At 53.2% G+C, this 19735-nt stretch overlaps 2 protein-coding genes across 6 annotated transcripts in view; both read right to left on the minus strand.

Moving 5' to 3' along the window:
- Positions 1–419: 419 nt before the first annotated feature.
- Positions 420–14270, minus strand: SHKBP1 (SH3KBP1 binding protein 1). 2 transcript variants are annotated; one of them, XM_033224961.1, is made up of 18 exons: positions 14118–14270; positions 13824–13877; positions 13667–13712; positions 13485–13558; positions 12932–12990; positions 12614–12694; positions 10681–10842; positions 10510–10600; positions 10230–10420; positions 8723–8838; positions 7704–7791; positions 7472–7588; positions 3903–4073; positions 3023–3178; positions 2624–2720; positions 1397–1575; positions 966–1089; positions 420–843 (listed from the first exon to the last, which is right to left on the minus strand). In XM_033224961.1, the coding sequence occupies exons 1-18, from the start codon at positions 14201–14203 to the stop codon at positions 612–614; spliced, it is 2124 nt and encodes a 707-aa protein (XP_033080852.1). In that variant the 5' UTR covers positions 14204–14270; the 3' UTR covers positions 420–611. The 2 variants fall into 2 exon arrangements, with proteins under 2 accessions (XP_033080852.1, XP_033080853.1); XM_033224962.1 differs by lacking the exons at positions 7472–7588; positions 7704–7791; positions 8723–8838.
- A 394-nt stretch (positions 14271–14664) lies between these two features.
- Positions 14665–19735, minus strand: part of SPTBN4 (spectrin beta, non-erythrocytic 4) — a 117578-nt gene continuing 112507 nt past the window's right edge. For 2 of the 4 annotated variants that reach the window (XM_033224963.1, XM_033224964.1), the window contains exons 34-36: positions 18974–19147; positions 18787–18829; positions 14665–15716 (exon numbers count right to left, since the gene is read on the minus strand). In XM_033224963.1, coding sequence (XP_033080854.1) covers positions 15558–15716; positions 18787–18829; positions 18974–19147 — 376 coding nt within the window. In that variant the 3' untranslated portion in view covers positions 14665–15557. Of the gene's footprint in view, positions 15717–18786; positions 18830–18973; positions 19148–19735 lie in introns of those variants that run through there. The other 2 variants (XM_033224965.1, XR_004440579.1) reach the window with 2 other exon arrangements.

Below are 19735 nucleotides of genomic sequence, written 5' to 3' on the forward strand. Positions count from 1 at the left end.
AACACCTCTTTTGGTTTGGTTTGTTTTTTGAGACAGGATCTCACTCTTGTCACTCAGGCTGGAGTGCAGTGATGTGATCATGCTCACTGTAGCCTTGGTCTCCTAGGCTCAAGCGATCCTCCCACCTCAGCCTCCCAAGAAGCCGGGACCACAGGCATGCATCACCATGCCTGCTTAATTTTAAAATTTTTTTTGTAGAGATGGGGTTTTGTTATGCTGCCCAGGCTAGTCTGAAACTCCTGAGCACAAGCAAACTGGCCTCCCAAAGTGCCGGGATTATAGGTGTGAGCCACTGTGCCTGGCCTTCCTTTGCTTAAACAAGAGAGGTAGATGTTCCTGATTTTGCATTATCAGGTTGGGTCCCACATCTCCCCCACCCCTTTCCTGAGGAGTCCCAAACCTGCTAAGAATAAGCAAGATGTTGGCAGTGAGGACTTTATTGGGGAGGGTGAATTTGGCTTCCAGAAAAGAGGGAAGGTGGGGACCTAGTAACAATGACTATTTATTCCAAGGAGGCCCTGGCCCTGAACCCAGGGTTCCCATAGGAATCAGGGAGGCACCTGAGTCCCCCAGGACCAGGGCATCCCAAGGCATCATGGCAGCTGCATTGTTCAAAAGGAAGTTTCATTGAGCTTCATCTTGGGAGGTGTGAGGGGAGTGCCGAGACTGGTGGAGGGCCAAGGGGCTGGTGTGGGTGGCCGTCGGAGGTCGGGCCCACTCCGCACCAGTTCCTGGCAGCGTTCCACAAAGCTGCCCCCACCACGGCGCCGGGCCTCAGCCTGCGGGGGGCTTGGGCTCCCACGGTGGCCAGACAAGGAGGTGTTGCTGGTGGCTGAGTGGAGGCTGAGGAAGTAAGGACAGTAAGTGCACGTCATCACGGGGCAGCTGAGCCACTCTGCCCCTGGGGCCACCACACTGTCCCCTCTCCCTCCATTGCACAGACAGGGAAGAGGAGTTGTGGCTACCTGGTGAGGGAGATGCGGGGTGAGGGGCTGGGGAGAGAGCCCCGCAAGGGAGCCGAGGGAGCCGGTGGGGCCAGCTCGCAGTGTTCCAGCTGTTCCATCAGTTCTTGCTCCGTCAGGCCACCTGCTGCGGGGCACGGAAGCAGGGTCAGGGGGCAAGACAGGGGTCATAGGGCAAGGGCCTGGGTTACATTGCAGTGCAAGCACCCAGAAACAGGACAGGAGAGAGGAGGCAGAGATCAATGCATGGGGGCCAGAGGCTGAGACAGGGGTTGAAAAACAAGGGCAGGAAGGGATGGGGAGCAGAGAGGGCGTCAAAGGAAAAGAGGTCAAAGGGCAAGGGCCTGGGAGAGAGATCAAGAAGTTGGCTATGGAGAGTGGTTCTGGGTGAGGCTGTGGGGCTTGGGATGGGATTGGGGTGGGACAGGGAGTACCAGGGGCCTGGCCGAGGCCGTCCATGGCGGTGGTTAGGTCCCACATGGCCAAGCTGCCGTTGGCCTGGCCAGTGAGCAGGTAGCGCCGGGGCCGAGAGCCGAGCCGCCGGGAGCCCTCGCACTCCAGCACTGTGAAGGCCGTAGTGGGTGAGCCATCCACGGAGCGCACGGAGCACACCCTGGGGGATGCAGTGGGGAAGGCAGTCACCCTCGCTGTCTCACCCTTCCCAGTCCCAGTCCCCACCACTGTGGCTGCAGTTCCTGCCTCCCCAGGGGCCACCCCAGTCTTTATCCCTCCCTAGCCTGCTTTTCTCTCAAGTTCCAGTCCCAAGGGTCCAGCAGCTCTTGGACACCCCAGCCCCAAACACCCAGGGAACCTCCCAGAGACTTCTGCTCTTCCCTGCTCCCGCTGCCAGGGAAGGCCCAAGGCCTGTCCCAACTGCTCCCCCACCTCCTATCAGCCTCCTGGCCTCCTCCCTGGGCTCCTGGCCTCCCATCAAGCTTCCTTTCATTCCCCGTGCAGTGGCCACAGTTCTCCGCATAGGACAAAGCTTCAGCCCTTCTACAGCCTGACAAGGACCGCCCGCATCTGCACCCCATCCTCACCTCCTGTGCTCCAGGCCAGGAGCCCACATGTCCTTCCCGTGTGACCCTATTTGGCCCTTCTCAGTCTCTGCACATCCGGTTCCCTCAGCCTGGGGCCCCCTTCCCCTCCCTTCTTTCTTCTGCTCCTTCCTACTTGTCCTCTAGGTCTCTGCTCAGAGTCCCTTCATCCAGAACAGCCTCTGAGGCCCCTTTCCCAGCTGAAGCAAGGCTCCTACAGCTCCCTGGGTCTCCTCTATTCCACCCCAACCCCTCTGCCTGTGCCTCCCATCCCACCCTGACCCCTTTGCCTGTGTCCCCCATCCCACCCTGACCCCTTTGCCTGTGCCCCCATCCCACCCTGACCCCTTTGCCTGTGCCCCCCCATTCCACCCTGATCCCTCCCCCTGTGCCTCCAACCAACTTGGCCCTGCCTGCACTGGGCTGGCACTGCACCAGGTTACTCCCACCCACACCTATCACACCTTTGATACCTCCCGCCCCAAACCCACCAGGCCTGTCCTCCTTCCCAGCCTTTGATCCTTCAATGCTCCTTGGCTGTGACCCCTTCCTGGCCTCAGTGACCTGGCTGGCATCTTGCCTTCTCCCCTGACCTCCCTCCCTGTTGGACAGGACTGTCCTCACCGCTGCCCAGTAGATGAGAGACGCACGAACAGCTGGCTGGCGCTGGGCACCACCTTCTGGATGAACACTTGCTGGTCGTCCCGTTCGCCGTAGGGACCTGGGCCAGGCAGGGGCAGGGGTCAGGGCCAGCTGGGGTCCCCTCAGCCTCAGATTTCCTTCCCCACTGATGAAACCCACCACCCCAAGACCCAGGTCCCATTCCCAGGCTGTTGGAGTTGGGCAGGGTCAGAGAGGGCTGGGGGGTTGCAGCAGTCAGTGGAGCTCAGGTGCCTTAAGGATCAGGACACCCCAACCATTGCAGGCTCCTGTGTCAGGTGGCCACAAGTGGGAATTAGTGGAGGTCAACAGGGGTCAGGTAAGGGGGTCAGTGGAGTGGGAAGGCCAGAAGCCAGTAGGCACCAATGTCATTGCCAGCACTGCAGCCGCCATGCCCATCCGCCGACTCCAGCGCCAGGATCTTGAAGGAAGCGAGTGGGGTAGAGCCGGGCTGGGTGGAAATCATGCCACGGAAGCGAGTCACAGACCATGTCCGCACGTGGTTGTTGTCGGCACAGACTGAGGGGGGCACAGGGAGAGCAGGAGATCAGGCCTGCTGCAGGCATCAATGCTGCCTGCCCCTCCAGAGCCCCAGGACAGCTCCGTTTCAGGAGGGTCAACCCTTGCTGAGTTCTTCCCTTTCAGAGAATCCTTTCCTCCCCAGAATTCCAAATGCTAAAAACCCTGTTGCCTCTGCCTCCAAAACTGTTCCAGAGCCTGATGTCACCTTGCCCTGTCCTTTGCCCCAGGCTGGTCCATTTCATCACCTGCCTGGACCATATCAGTACCCCCCTCCCAGAGGTCCCTGCTCCTGTCCTATCCACTCGCCTTGGCCTCCCAAAGTGCTGGGATTATAGGTGTGAGCTACCGCACCTGGCCATTGATGTCCATTTCTATATATTTATTGTCTGCCATCCCTGCTAGAATGTCACCTCCATGAGGGCAGGAACTTGGCCTGTCTTGTTCATCACTGTATCCCCTATGCCTGGCACACGGTGGGTGCCCCATAAATCCTTGCTGAATTGATGGATTCCTGAACACACACAGATTCACTCCTCCCCAGACCGATCCCCTTATGGTATTCTCTCACTTCTGCAATTACAGTCCCATCCCAGGTCAGTCCTCTCCACCAGAGCTCTCTTCCTACACAATGTCCCTCCCCAGTGGAAATTCTAATCCTTCTGCCTCCACACTCCCATCTGAGCTGTCTCTCCCAGCACTGGAGCACCCCACAGAGGCTCACCTGAGATGAGGTGCTTCTCCGACAGCATGATCTTGGTGACAGGGCTGCGGTGCACAGTGAAGGTCTGGAAGAGCTGAGGCCCTGAGCCCACAGTCTCTGGGTGCTGCACGATGACCCGCACGCCCCCTGAGCTGGTGCCATAGGCAATCTCGATCCAGTTCCCACTGTCACCTGGTGAGGGGCCAAGGATGAAAAAAGGGCCTGGGCCACAGAAACAGAAACCAGGGCAGAGAGAAAGAAACAGGCACAGAACAGAGACACAGTCAGAAAGCAAGGAGAGGCTGGGCGCGGTGGCTCACGCCTGTAATCCCATCACTTTGGGAAGTTGAGGCGGGTGGATCACCTGAGGTCAGGAGTTCAAGACCAGTCTGGCCAACGTGCTGAAACCCCATCTCTACTAAAAATACAAAAATTAGCTGGGTGTGGTGGTGCACACCTGTAATCCCAGCTACTCAGGAGGCTGAGGCATGAGAATTGCTTGAACCCAGGAGGCAGAGGTTGCAATGAGCCAAGACCACGCCACTGCACTCCAGCCTAGATGACAGAATGAGACTCTGTCTCAAAAAAGAAAAAGAAGAAGAAAGAGAGAGAGAGAGAGAGAAAGAGAAAGAAGAAAGAGACAGACACAGAACAGAGACACAGAAAGCAAGCAGAGAGGGAAGGACACAAAAAGATGGTGATGAGATGTGGGAAATGCAGGAACAGGGAGACAAAGGCACAGGTTAGAGGAGGAGAGGCCCAGAGACAGAAATTATAACAATGAAACAGCAAATAAGACAGGAAAGAGAAAGAAAAACAGAACAGAGGCCGAGGCAGGAAGATTGCTTGAGGCCAGGCGTTTGAGGCCAGCCTGGGCAACATAGTGAGATCCTCATCTCTACAAAAGATTTTTAAAAAGCTATTTGGGTGTGATGGCATGCACCTATGATCCCAGCTACTCAAGAGGGTGAAGTAGGAGGATCACTTGAACCCAGGGGGTGAGGCTGCAGTGAGCTATGATTGCGTCACTGCACTCCAGCCTAGGTGAAGAAGCAAGACTCTGTCTCAAAAAACAAACAAAAATGACATAAGAGTGGCATGTGGTGGGAAGGAAGATGAGGAGGAAATGAATAAGTAAGTGAAATAAGAAAGAGGCTGGGTGCAGTGGTCCACGCCTGCAATTCCAGCACTTTGGGAGACGAAGGCAGGAGTATCCCAGGAGTTCAAGACCAGTTCGGCCAATGTGGCAAAACCCCGCCTCTACTAAAAATGCAAAAATTAGCCGGGCATGGTGGCAGGCACCTGTAATCCCAGCTACTTGGGAGGCTGAGGCAGGAGAATTGCTTGAACCCAGGAGGCAGAGGTTGTAGTGAGCCGAGATTGCGCCATTGCACTCCAGCCTGGGTTGAATGACAGAGCGATACTCTGTCTAAGAAAAAAAAAAAAAGACAGAAATAAGAAAAAGGCCTTACAAAGAAGAAAGGTGATAATCTGCCGTGAAGTTAGGTGTATTATTAACTTATTTTTGCTTTAAAAAAAAAAAGAAGAAGAAGAAGAAGCAGCAGCAGCAGCAGCAGCAGCTATGGCCAGGCACAGTGACTCAAGTCTGTATTTCCAGCACTTGGAGGCCAAAGTGTCAGGATCACTTGAGCCCAGGAGTTCAAGACTAGCCTGGGCAACATGACAAAACCCTGTCTCTACAAAAGAATACAAAAATTAGACAGGTGTGGTGATGCAAGCTTGTGGTTCTGCTGTTCAGGAGGTTGAGGTGGGAGGATCACTTGAGCCCGAGTGGCAGAGGTTGCAGAGAACTGCCGCTGCACTCTAGCCTGGGCAAGAGAGCAAGACCCTCTCTCTATTTTTTTTTTAAAAATAATAATCCCTACCTCACATCATACATAAAATTTAATTTCTGATAGAACAGACTTCCATGTAAAAACTAAAACTGTAAATCTTCTAGAAGAAACTCAGGAGAAGATCTGTGTAACCTAGAATAGGTAAAGATATCTTAAGACCCAGAAAACACTAACCATTCAAAAATTATGCTAAGTGAAAAATGCAGACACAAAAGGCCACATAATGTATGATCCCATTTACATGAATTGTCCAGAACAGGCAAATCCATAGGTATAGGAAGTATATTGAGCCTGGCCAACATGGCGTAACCCAGTCTCTACTAAAAGTAGAAAAATTAGCTGGGCATGGTGATGCGCATCTGTAATCCTCCGGTACTCGGGAAGCTGAGGCAGGAGAATTGCTTGAACCCAAGAGGCGGAAGTTGCAGTGAGCTGAGATCACGCCACTGCACTCCAGCCTGGGCAGCAGGCTCACTACAGTCTCTGCCATGCCTGGCTAATTTTTGTAGTTTTAGTAGAGATGGGATTTCATCATGTTGGCCAAGCTGGTCTCAAACTCCTGACCTCAGATCCGCCCACCTCAGCCCCCCAAAGTGCTGGGATTACAGGCGTGAGCCACTGTGCCCAGCCAGATTCAACTCTCATCCAGTCATTCAACAAATATTTACTGAGCATCCCTGTATAAGCACTGTTCTAGGTGCTAGATCGTGACCAGCCTCTCCACCGGGGGCAGAGTGGACCATTAGGAGTTAATCTTTGTGTTTCTTTCCCATCTTTGTGATTAAGGCATGATGTTCACATGTTCATAAAACACCACAGATGCAGGTTTTACAGCAGATGAAGCTGAGTTCTCTTATTTGAGACAGGTTTTTTTTTTTGTTTTTTTTTTTTGTTTGAGACAGAGTCTCACTCTGTCGCCCGGGCTGGAGTGAAGTGGCCGGATCTCAGCTCACTGCAAGCTCCGCCTCCCGGGTTTACGCCATTCTCCTGCCTCAGCCTCCCGAGTAGCTGGGACTACAGGCGCCGCCACCTCGCCCGGCTATTTTTTGTATTTTTAGTAGAGACGGGGTTTCACCGTGTTAGCCAGGATGGTCTCGATCTCCTGACCTTGTGATCCGCCCGTCTCGGCCTCCCAAAGTGCTGGGATTACAGGCTTGAGCCACTGCGCCCGGCCTGTTTTGTTTTCTTGACATCAAATGCAGAATGGGTTAATTTTTGAGACGTAATTCTCATACCATAAAATTTGCCATTTTAACGTGCACAATTCAGCGGATTTTGGTATATTCACAAGGTTGTACAACTATCACCATGAACGAATTCCAGAGTATTTTCATCACCCCCGTAATAAACCTCCTGATCTTTAGCAGCAGCTCTACATTTCTCACTTCCGATACCCTCTAGAAATCACTAATATGCTTTCTTTTTTTGTTTTAGCCAGGCCTGATGGTGTGCACCTGTAATCCTAGCTACTCGGGAGGCTGAGGCAGGAGAATCGCTTGAACTCAGGAGGTGGAGGTTGCAGTGAGCCAAGATTGCACCACTGCACTCCAGCCTGGGCAACAGAACAAGACTCTGTCTCAAAAAACAAAAAAACAAAAAAAAAAAGAGAGAGAGTTGAATTTGCTGCCCCTCGATAACCCCCCCTGGGTCATGCTACACAAGTTGGGGGATAGCTACAAGCTGGGGCTGGGGCTGGCTGGTGACAGCAGCAGGGGAAGATGGGTCATAGCTTACTGGTCTTGGGGGTGAGGTAGACACTGAGGGCGGTGACCCCATCCTCTGCCGGGTCCCGATAGAGCTCGCTGACAAGGAGGTCGTTGTCTTTCATGCGCAAGGGAAACTTCTGCACATCTGGGGTGGGCAGGGAGGGTAGAGCGGGTTTGTTCCAGGTGCCCCAGCCTCTCTCCCTCCCTTCCCCTCTCCCAGGGGAGGCTCTCGGGCACCCAGGACACAGGCTGCTGCTCACCCACATAGTAGATGGAGCCGTTGTTGCAGCCCAGGAGGAGGAAGGAGCCTGCTGCATCGTAACTGGTGATGGGCTGCACCTCCTGGACCTGGGGGTGGGGCAGGACAGGCTGCAGCCGGGAGCCCTTCCACTCCTTTGCTTCCGTGGTGACCCCTCACAGAGGACGGGCCCTCTCCTCCACCTCCAGAACCCACCCACTGCTCCCCAGCCCCATCCACCCCAGGCCTACCTTGTCCCTGTCTTGTTCCCTCCCTTCCTCCCTTTGATGCATCTCTCTCTGACTCTTGGCCTCTCCTGGACTCTGTACTTTTTAAAGTTTTAATTTTTTAAATTTCTGTGTAGAGAGAGTCTTATCATGTTGCTCAGGCTGGTGTCAAACTCCTGGGCTCAAGCCATCCTCCTGCCTCGGCCTCCCAAAGTGCTGGGATTACAGGCGGGAGTCACCGCACCCGGCCTCCACTCTACTTCTGACATGACTCTAATTCATCCCCCTTTATCTCTCTGTGTTCCCCCATCTGCCACAGTGGTTCAGTCTGGTTTGACTCTGTCTACCCTTCTCTGTCACCTCTTTCTGATTTTCTATTTCTTATTTCTATTTGCCTGGTTTTCTCCCTTTCTGTCTCTTTCTCTGCCTCTGTCTGTCTTTCTCCCAAAGCCATCCTCCCACCTCGGCCTCCCAAAGTGCTGGGATTACAGGTGTGAGCCACCGAGCCAAGCCAGTTCTTGTCTCCTACAGCATCTCCCCTAACCTGTTCTCTCACCCAGTCTCAGAGAATTCTCCCTCCTCCTTTTCAAACACATTCATGCTTCATGTGGGCTCTGCAGCCCTTCCTCCAGGAAGACTTCCCTGATGCTCCTTAGGCCTTTATCACAGACATCCCCAGGCTCTGGCCAGCTGCCGGTTCTCTGGCTTCCTCCAGGTTTAGGGGATGGGGGTGGGGGCAGATGCGAACCCCTCCCTGGGTCTGTACGGTCTGGAAAACTGGGAAGGGGTCAGCCAGGCTGGCCAGAATTCTGACCTGCCAGTGCTTGGTGACGGCATTCCACACCCCAATGCGCCCTGTGTGGCTTGTAGCAATGAGCTGGTTCCCAACGAAGAACAAGGCCTCCACAGGCACCCCCAGATGGAAGACCCCTGCAGTGGGCAAAAAGGGCTTGGCTAGAACCCTGCCTCATGGAGGAGGAGCAGTGGGAGGAAAAACTCCAAGGACCAGAGGATTCAGTGGGACCACAGAATGCTTGAAGGATAGAAGATTCCGTCAGGGGCCGGGCACGGTGGCTCACACCTGTAATCCCAACACTTTGAGAGACTGAGGTGGGCGGATCACTTGAGGCCAGGAGTTCAAGACCAGCCTGGCCAACATGTTGAAACTCCATCTCTACTAAAAATATAGAAATTAGCTGAGTGTGGTAGCGCACACTTGGGAGGTTGAGGGAAGAGAATTGCTTGAACCCAGGAGGCAGAGGTTGCAGTGAGCCGAGATTGTGAGCTGTACTCCAATCTGGACAATAGACAGAGACTCCATTTCAAAAAAAAAAAAAAAGTGAAGATTCCAGCAGGAATTAGGATAAAATGGGCCAGAAGATTTCTGATGGGGTATGGGATTCTAAAGAGTTCTGGAATTCTAACAGCATTGAGCTTTGCAACAAGGCAAAAAAACCTCCAGTGGTGGCAGGGTATTCTTACGAGGGCTGAGATTTATTTGGGGACAGATTAATAAGTCCGAGATTTGTTGTTGAGGCTTTGAGACAGGGTCTTGCTCTGTTGTCCAGGCTGGAGTGCAGTGGTGCAATCATGGCTTACGTAGCTCACGGCAGCCTCAGACTCCTGGCCTCAAGCAACCCTCCTGCCGTGGCCTCCCAAAGTGCTGGAACTACAGGTGTAAGTTACTGTGCCCAGCCATAAGTCAGAGATTTCTTTTTTCTTTGTTTTGTCTTTTTTTTTTTTTGAGATGGTGTCTCACTCTGTCACTCAGGCTGGAATGCAGTGGTGTGATCTCAGCTCACTGCAACATCTGCCTCCTAGGTTCCAGTGATTCTCTTGCCTCAACCTCCTGAGTAGCTGGGATTACAGACACGTGCCACCATGTCCAGCTAATTTTTTGTATTTTTTAAGTAAAGATGGGGTTTCACCATGTTGGCCGGGGGGGTCGCGAACTCCTGACCTCAAGTGATCTGCCCGCCTCAGTCTCCCAAAGTGCTGGGATTACAAGCATAAGCCACTGCGCCAGGCCAAGTCAGAGATTTCCAATGGCCACACAGAATGGCACATTCTAACAAAACCAAGAGATCTAACAGGGCAGGGAATTCTGATGGAGGGAGAATTGCATGTGGGTGGATTTTTCTAGGAAGCCAAGGAGTTCTAAGAGGATATAGAATTCTGAAGGGCTGGAGCATTCTAATGACACAAAGAGATCTAATAAGGCAGAGAATTCTTATGGGTTTGAGAATTTTATGGGGTGGGTTATTTTAACAGGCCGTAGAATTTAAAGGACAGAGGGTTCTGGAAAAGGCTTGGGGTCATACCTATCTCGGAGCCACTGCCTTCCGCCTGCAGAGCCCATAGCAGGATCTCGCTGCCGGTAGCCGCTGCCACCATCTTGTCATGTTCACCCAAAGCCCCACCAGGCACCCGGGCTGTGAGCGCCAGTCGTTCAATGGGCCAGTCCAGGCGGGGGCTGGAAAACACCAGCTGCCAGCCGGAGGCTTCCTTCAACCTGTAGGATTGCGGGGACACCACCAGCCCTCAGCGCATGCCCTTCCCATCACCAGGGCTGGGACTTCCGGCCACTCCCTCCCCAAGCACCTGTAGCAGACTAGAAACTGGGTATAGGCCACAGCGATCCAGTTATGGTGTCCACACACCAGGCGCACCATCCCCGGCTCCTCAGGTTGTCCTTGAGGGGAAGAGTAGGGATCAGAAGAGGGTCACAGGGGCCCTACAGCTCCCCCAACCTTCCACAAGATAGAATCGTACCTGAGGGTGAGGGAGGGGTTTTCTCATCCAGCATTCGGCCCAGCAGCCCTGCATTGCCAAGGTTGGGGGGCATCGTGTTGCTCCGTCGGACAGGGGCTGGCCGTCCTCCTAGCTGCTGAGGCCCCACGAGGCTGTGCCGGTTCCGCCGCTTCACTGGGAACACTAGAGTGAGAACAAGAGGTAGAGTAACAGTCATTGTAATCGTGGCTGTCACACAGCAAGCACTTACTATGACAGTGATTGATTTCCCCACGTGTGGGACATAGTCTCCGGGTGAAGATTTTAGGTGGTGCAGTGACATGGCATGAAATGACACTAAACCACATAGCAAGTTATTTCCCTTTCAGTTCCCTTGAGCCCAGCACAGAGGAAGACTGAGTCTGGTGCTGCTGTTATGTTAATGAATCTGCAGTATTACCTAATTTTCCTTTTTTTTTTTTTCTGAGTTGGAGTTTCGCTCTTGTCACGTAGGCTGGAATGCAATGGTGCAATCTTGGCTTGCTGCAACCTCCACCTCCCGGGTTCAAGTAATTCTCCTGCCTCAGCCTCTCAAGTAGCTGGGATTACAAGTACCCACCACGACACATGGCTAATCTTTTGTATTTTTGCCAGACACAGGGTTTCACCATGTTGTCCAGGCTGGTCTTGAACTCCTGACCTCAGGTGATCCACCCACCTCGGCCTCCCAAAGTGCTGGGATTACAGGCATGAGTCACCGTGCCCAGCCCTAATTTTCACTTTTAATAAAGGGAAGACTGCACCTTTCACAAGCAATAGCATCTAGCCAGAGTTGTTTTTCGTTTTGTTTTGTTTTGAGACAGCATCTCACTCTGTCACCCAGGCTGGGGTGTAAGGCATGATCATAGCTCACTGCAGCCTTGACTTCCTGGGTTCAAGTGATCCTCCCACCCCAGCCTCCTGAGTAGGTAGGACCACAGGTGCACACCACCACACCTGGCTAATTTTTTTTATTTTTAGTAGAGACGAGGTCTTGCTATGTCACCTGGGCTGGTCTCAAACTCCAGGTCTCAAGTGATCCACCTGTCTCAGCCTCCAAACTGCTAGGATTACAGGTGTGAGCCACAGCTCCAGGCCAGAGTTTAATAACACTGCTATGTTTGGGTTTTATTTTCATGTTTACTTTGTATTTATAATATAAAGCTTGCATTTAAGATGATTTTTCTTTTTAATTAGCCGGGCGTGGTGGGAAGTGCCTATAATCTCAGCTATTCGGTGGCAGACCTGAGGTGGGAGGAAGGCTTGAACCTGAGAGGCAGAGGTTGCAGTGAGCCAAGACTGCACTCCAGCCTGGGCGACAAAGCCAGACCCTGTCTCATAAAATTAAAAAATAAATAAATAAATAAATAACAAATAAAATGATTGTTTTTTGGAAAACAGGATAAAACTCAGTTGGAAAAATACTACTACAGGTCTTTATATCTGGCAAATTTCATGAAGGTAGCAGGTACTGACTGCAGTTAGGGAAATAAAGCTGTAGATGAAATTTCCCTACTCTGTTCCTTCTACCAATCAGAAAAGCCTAGTTCCAATAACCACTGGGGCATACCTTCAATGGTCAGTGGGCTAGCTATCATGGGCATTACTGTCAGTAACTTCCTATTAATATTTCTCCCCTCCATGCAAAGAATCCAAGGTCTTCCAAAGCCCCCCTACAAAGAAACCAAACCTGGACTACAACTCCCATGGGGCTCCAGGGCATCCTTCTGAGCCTCAAGGGCTAGCTGACCCATAGCCTCATGGGGAATGCTGTTTCCGACTTCCTTTCCAAGTATCAGCCCAAGCACCTGATAGGGAACTACACCCCCCACTGTATCTCAGGGCCCACTAGCACAGGCACCAAGAGCTGCAGCCTTATGGGAAATGTAGTCTTTAGCCCACCTCCACGCCCCTCCATTCCACTGGGAGTGCCCACCTGGTGGGGGCAGGTAACCATTGAAGAGGACGTTTCCGCAAGAAGATCGATCCAGCTCCTCTCGAAGCTGAAGGCGACGAACTGCAACAGGAGGACTTAAAGGCTGGGACTTAGGGAGATGCTGAGGCCACCCCATTTCTTTCTACACAGAGTACCAGTATTCCTCCCAGTACCAATACAGACCCAGCCAGGGCTATAACCAGTCCTCCCACCTCTACCCCAGCCCTCCTTCAGGAGAGAAGGGGAAGAGGGGCAGGCAGCATCACTACAGAGTTGGTTTTCTATACAATGAGGATAATAGTTGGGGCTCCCACTTACCCAGAGGAGTGAGCCCATAGAACTGGGCTTCGTGGAGGAGGCTGGAACCGTGGACACCCCTGGGTAGTGGAATTGACTAGAGGTCAGGGTCTAGGTGTGGGGGTGAGCAGAGAATTCTGAGAGGGCAATTTTCAAAACTGCACAGAGAATGTCAAGGGGTAGGAAGTTTTGATGGAATCAAGATTCTAAGGAGTGATGATATGGGTGGAGGAAATGTGAGTGTGTGTGTTTGTGTGTGTAGGGAGAAATCGAAGGACATATAATTTTAAAATGATCAAGGTTCTCATGAAGTTTTGCTTGTTTGCTTTTTTAGAGATGGGGTCTCGCTATGTTGCCCAGGTTGGTCTCCAAATCCTGGGCTCAAGTGATCCTCCCACCTTCGCCTCCCAAAGTGTTGGGATGACAGGCGTGAGCAACCCTGGCGCGCCCGGCCTTTGATCAAGGTTCCGAATGAGAATTCTAATAGAATGGAGCTCATGTGGACATTCAGAGGTGAAAGAACTTCTCGGGGGTGAAGACAGTGAGGGACTCCCTCCCCTTTTTCCACGCCAACCTGGGGTCCAACTCTTTGGTGCGCAGGAAGTTGAGGATGGGGGCGAAGACTGTAGGGTCCCTGTCGATGAAGATCTGCGGGAAAGTGGGGCAGAGGATGGTAAAAGGGAGAACTGAGTGGGGTCCTGCCCCTCTTCCTACCAACCCCTCCCCCCATCCCATTTCAGCTGTTGTCCGACTCACTGCTCCGGTCTCATCTTTCAGCGTCGAGATGCGTCCGCTCAGAAGACTGCAGGGAAGGGACAACGAGCAGGCGTCACGGGCCGGGGGAGTGCTCATTAGGTCTCCCACGCCCTCTCCATCCCTCCTACCCTCTCCCCAAACTCGCTCTCCCGATCACCTGGAGAAGAAGGAGTCTGGGATCCAGGTGAGAGTCTGGCGAGAGGTACTGAATCTGGGCGGGGAAGGTAAACGGACGCAAGAGATGAAGAGGAGCGGGTGAGGAATGCGGCCTCCTCCCGCAGGATCCAGGGTTCCCTCCCTTCCCCCGTCCCCCGGCGTTTTTCCAGGCTCTCGCGCCTCCAACGGGGGGCGGAGCAACCCTTGATGGACAGGGATTCCCCCAAGAGAGGCGGATACTCCCACCCTGCTTCCCGCCCCCAAGGATGGGACCTCAGGAGTCTCCCACACTCACCTCTTGCCTCCTACATTCAGATGAATGACTTCCCCGGGAGGCCCCCGACTCGGTAGCCCCTCGGCTGCAGTAGCCGCTGCTGCCATGGCCCCCAGGCGAGCCGGCTGGCCCTCACCCACTTCCGGGTGTGCATCCGGACCCCGCCTCCATCGGCTGCTCATTGGGCCAGAGACTCCGGGGTCACTAGCGATTGGACAGAGCGCCTGCCCATCGCGGTTAACTTTTCCGCCTCCTTAAAGGGGTCCGCCTTTCCTGAACTGGACGGGGCGGACCCGGAGTCGCCTTTGGGGAAGTTTGTTACAAAGCATAACGAAATATTCTCCATCCCTCTAGATTCTCGTTTTAGGTATGGCATCTAGGTGCTTCGTCAAGGGGCGTGTGTTTAGACCCCGAAATTAAGTCCACATCAAGGGGTACATCTGGATGTTCTCTGCAGCCACGGTACTCCCGTGCCCCGCTCCCCACCCCGCACCCACCCCTACAGCCACCACAGCCCTCCTTTCAATCCTCCCGGGCGCAGCCCAGAAAACCCAAACAAAGGACCATAGACCGTCAAAGCCAAAGGGTTTATTATAGGTACATACAGTGTGCGCCCGCCACACCGCCCCACACCCCCGGGCCCCAGCGGCTTCTCCAGGCGGCCATGGGGGCTGCCCACAACCCAATTCCCCCACTCCCCGGGGAGGTGCTCCAGCCAGAAGCATGCAGGGAGAGGGCTTCCCCTTGCCCCTCCCCTCATGAAGTGGCATTTACAACTGGAGGGGGGAGGAGAGAGGAAGACAGTTTTGAGCTTTGACGCCCCTCCCATTAAAAGCCTTCGCAGATGCGGGGCGGGGGAGAAGGAGATCGACGTTTTGCAAAAATAAACTAAGTCAGGAATTAACCGCATGGCTCTGAGGCGGTGGAGTGCAGGGGCTAGGGCCCCTTCACTCCCCCCTCCCAGACAGAGATCAAGGCAGCATTGGAAGTGAGGTAAAGGCGGGGAGGGGGTATCCCCTCCCTACCCCCTAGCACCCTGGATGGTCCAGGGGACCTCACCAGCGCCCCCGTGCCCATCCCTAGGGCAGAGAGGGGGGGCAGGAATTACCGCCCCCACCACCCCAGCTTCTTGGGGCAGGATCTGCAGATGGGGCAGGGGGCTTGGCTCAACTAGGCCCCTGCCCACCCCCATCAAGCTCAGTTATTGCATAAAAATAAGGGAGCCCCAGCACCTGGGGTGGGGGTGGTGAGTGGGAAGGGGCCGAGATATGGCTATAGGGGCAGCAATCTCCCCACCACTTCTTGGGGTGCCGGAGAAGTCCCCTCCTTTCCGGTGCCCACCATGTCACGCGTCCTCAGTGTTGGAACTAGGAGCTCCCGCCCCTGCGGAAGAAAAAGTGTCTTTGTGCCCACAGTGCGGAAAAGAGAGGGGACAGATGTGTCAAGCCCTGGGGGTGGAAGTCACTTCCTGCGCCCGCTGGCCCTGCGATCTCCGCCTTCCCTCCTAGGGTTGCCCTCATCTGTGGATGAAGTAGTGGGTAGTGTCTGGCCCCAGCGGGCGATCTCTGCGTGTTCCGCCACTGAGGCAGCCACAGCCTCCAGCCAGCCGTTCATCTCCTCCTGGGGGAAGAAACAGGGCACAGAGTCCGCATTTGGAAGAGGGAAGCTGGAATAATAGGTGAATTTCAGATCAGACTACCCTCTCTGAAATTCAGTTTTCTCATCTATTAAAAAGGGATGATGATGATGATGATGATGATGATGATGATGATGCAGTTACAAAGCAGTATGTGCCAGGCTCTGTTCCAAACACTTTAGTGGTTTAACTCCCTTAAACTTATGCAATAGGATTATATATACTTCCTACTACAGAGATAAATGACACAATGATAATAATATGGGCAGGCACTACTAGAGCACTGACATTTACTAGGCCCTGTGCTAAGTATCAGTTTATCATGTATCAATTAAACATGGAGCAATTTAATTCTCACAGTAACCCTAGGATAAGAAACTTTTTTTTTTTTTTTTGAGACAGAATCTTGCTCTTTCCCCTAGGCTGGAGTGCAATGGCTCCATGTCAGCTCACTGCAATCTCCATCTCCCAGGTTCAAGGGACTCTTGTGCCTCAGTCTCCCGAGTATCTGGGACTACAGGCATGCGCCACCATGCCTGCTTACTTTTTGTATTTTTAGTAGAGATGGGGTTTCGCCACATTGGCCACACTGGTGTTGAACTCCTGACCTCAAATGATCTGCCCACCTCAGCCTCCCAAACCCTTCCAGCCTTCCCAGCTGGAATTGCAGGTGTGAGGCACCATGCCACGCCAAGAAACTACTTTTCATCTTCATTGTGCAGATAAGTAAAATAAGTCAGGTAGTGGGTAAAGGCCTACTTCTGGCTGGGCATGGTGGCTCATGCCTGTAATCCCAACACTTTGGGAGGCCGAGGCGGGTGGATCACCTGACACCAAGAGTTTGAGACCAGCCTGACCAACATGGAGAAAACCCGTCTCTACTAAAAATACAAAAATTAGCCGGGCATGGTGGCACATGCCTGTGATCCCAGCTACCTAGGAGGCTGAAGCAGGAGAAACGCTTGAACCTCGGAAGCGGAGGTTGCATTGAGCTGAGATTGCGCCATTGCACTCCAGCCTGGGCAACAAGAGAGAAACTCCGTGTCATTAAAAAAAAAAAAAAAAAAAAAGGCCTACTTCTTCATTGCATCTTGTGAGGATCGAAAGAGATAACAAGTGTTAGTTATTACTCTCAACATCTCTTCAAACCACCTCCACGCTTGCCTCTCTCAGACTCCTCTGCCTCCTCTCCCCACAGGCTTGTGTGGCCCAGCCATGGGCTCTCCTACTTGGGTCCCTGCCCTGGCCCTGGCCACGGCCTGGGCTACCCATGCAGGTAGCCAAAGGAATCTGTCTTTGTTTTTTGCTTGTTTTGTTTTGAAACGGAGTCTCACTCTGTCGCCCAGGCTGGAGTGCAGTAGCGTGATCTCAGCTCACTGCAAGTTCTGCCTCCTGGGTTCACACCACTGTGCCTCAGCCTCCCGAGCAGCTGGGACTACAGGCACTTGCCACCACGCCTGGCTGATTTTTTTGTATTTTTACACTGTGTTAGCCAGGATGGTCTCAATCTCCTGACCTCGTGATCCACCCGCCTCAGCCTCCCAAAGTGCTGGGATGACAGGCGTGAGCCACCATGCCCTGTCTGTTTTGTTTTTGAGATGGAGTTTCACTCTTGTTGCCCAGTCTGGAGTACAATGGCGCTATCTCAGCTCACTGCAACCTCCGCCTTCTGGATTCAGGCAATTCTACTGCCTCAGCCTCCCGAGTAGCTGGGATCACAGGCATGTGCCACCATGCTCGGCTAATTTTGCATTTTTAGTAGAGGTGGGGTTTCTCCATGTTGGTCAGGCTGGTCTCGAACTCCCAACCTCAGGTCATCCACCCACCTCGGCCTCCCGAAGTGCTGGGATTACAGGTGTGAGCCACCACGCCAGGCCGGGAATCTTTTTCACACATCACTGTAATCCCCCCTAGCTCTCCAGTGCCCTCAGATAAAAAATCCAATCTCCTCCAAATGGCCCATCATGTCCTGAGACACCTATCTCCCGGGAACCTTTCTGGGACCTTCTTCCATGAACTCTGTCCTCCAGCAGTTAACCCTTTGCAATTCTGCACTCCTGGTCCTCTGCACTTGCAGTTCCCTCTACCTAGATCCCCCACCCCCTCTTGTTTTTGAGACAGCATCTCACTCTGTCACCCAGCCTGGAGTGCAATAGCACAACCACAGCTCATTATAGCCTCGACCTCCGGGATTCAGATGATCCTTCCACTCGGCCTCCTGAGCAGCTGGGACCACAGGCGTGTGCCACCACTCCTGGCTAATTTATTATTATTATTTGTAGAGATGGGATCTTTCTGTGTTGCCCAGGCTGGTCTTGAAGTCCTGGGTTCAAGCAATCTCCTGCCTTGGACTCCCAAATTGCTGGGATTACAGGCATGAGCCATGCTGCCTGACCTGAATCACTCCTTTTTTTGGACCCCCGCCGTCCCTCTGAATCACCATTTTTATTTTTATCATTTTATTTTATTTTTGAAAGCAGTCTCGAGCTGTTGTCCCCCAGGCTTGAGTGCAATGGCTCCATCTCGGCTCACTGCAACCTCCGCCTACCGGGTTCAAACGATTCTCCTGTCTGTGCCTCCCAAGTAGCTGGGATTAAGGCACCTGCCACCATACCCAGCTAATTTTTGTATTTTTTAGTAGAGACAGGGTTTCACCATGTTGGCCAGACTGGTCTCGAACTCCTGACCTCAGGTGATTTGCCCGCCTTGGCCTCCCAAAGTGCTGGGATTACAGGCATGAGCCACTGCGCCCAGCCAAATCACCCCTTTTTAAAGCAAACTCCCTCCCATCTTTCCAGTCTCACCTGAGTGACCACCGCAGAGGTTGGACTTTGTCATCAAGAACTGCAGGCAGCCCTCCCTGAAGCCCTTCCTACTCCCCGCTGGGTTAGGAACCTCCTTTGGGTTCTCAGTGCCTGTGGGCTTTCTCATTACAGCCCTGATAACTCTGGCCTATGAGTGTCCCTTCTCACAGCCCCATCACTCTGGGCCAGGAGCCAGCCAGCCAGGTCATTACTGAGGTCCACACAGAGGGAGGAAAGGACCAGATCTCACCTCATCTTTTGCCTGGAGCAAAAACTCACTGCCATCCTGGGTCCTGCAGGAAGGGACACAGAACTTGAGAGATCTGGGGAAGGAGCCCAGCCCACCTGCCCACCAAGTGTCCCCCAGGGAAGTCAGGGTCCCACTGGGATTGAAGCTGAGCCTTGGATCCCTCCCTCCTGCCCACTGGGGGGCTCACTGGAGCTTGAAGACATGCTTCTTTTTCTTGTAGTCACTAGCCACCTCGCTGGTGGCCTTGTGCAGGCTGAGCAGCGGCTCCCCACCGTGTGTGCTCCCGGATGCCGGGCCCTTGGAGTCCTTGTAGAAGCCCAGTTCCCCCTTACTAAGCACACAGTAAAGGCTCACCCACGACCTGGAGTGACAAGATGGGGCTCAAGGCAGAGCCACAGCACTCTGCCTGGTAACTCTTCACTAACATCCTCAAGGGCTGAACATGCCTGACCCTTACTTCCTCTGGACTTTTGCACCCTAGTTGGGCCATATGCCTAAAATGCTCTTCCTCATGGCTGTTGCTGCCTGGAGGGGAGCATCTAAGTCTCTCAGTACCAAGCCTTTGCCTAGACTGGGGTTTCCCTTCCTTATCCCCTCCCATACTGAATTTCCTGAAGGTAAGACTTAAGCTGTCTCCTCCATAAGCCTTTGCTCCACTCAATCCTCCCCAATCATGGAGCTTTCTCAAGGAAGGTCTATTGGTCTACTGTCTGGAATAAAGAATTCCTGTCTCTCCAGCCATCCAAAGTCTCAATCCTGGAAGAATCCCTCCAAGAGCAAGATATACTAGGTGCCCTTGCTTATTCCTACCTTGGCATTAGGTATGAGGAATAAAGACCACCTACAGATTCCACTAGCAAAATCTGAATCTGTCCTGCCCACTTCATATCTTGGGACTAGCCCTCACGCCATTACTGGCTGGTGATACCCCTTTTTGGCTCCACTTGTC

The sequence above is a fragment of the Trachypithecus francoisi genome, unplaced genomic scaffold, assembly GCF_009764315.1.
Source record: "Trachypithecus francoisi isolate TF-2019V2 unplaced genomic scaffold, Tfra_2.0 Lachesis_group12, whole genome shotgun sequence".
Lineage (NCBI taxonomy): Eukaryota > Metazoa > Chordata > Mammalia > Primates > Cercopithecidae > Trachypithecus > Trachypithecus francoisi.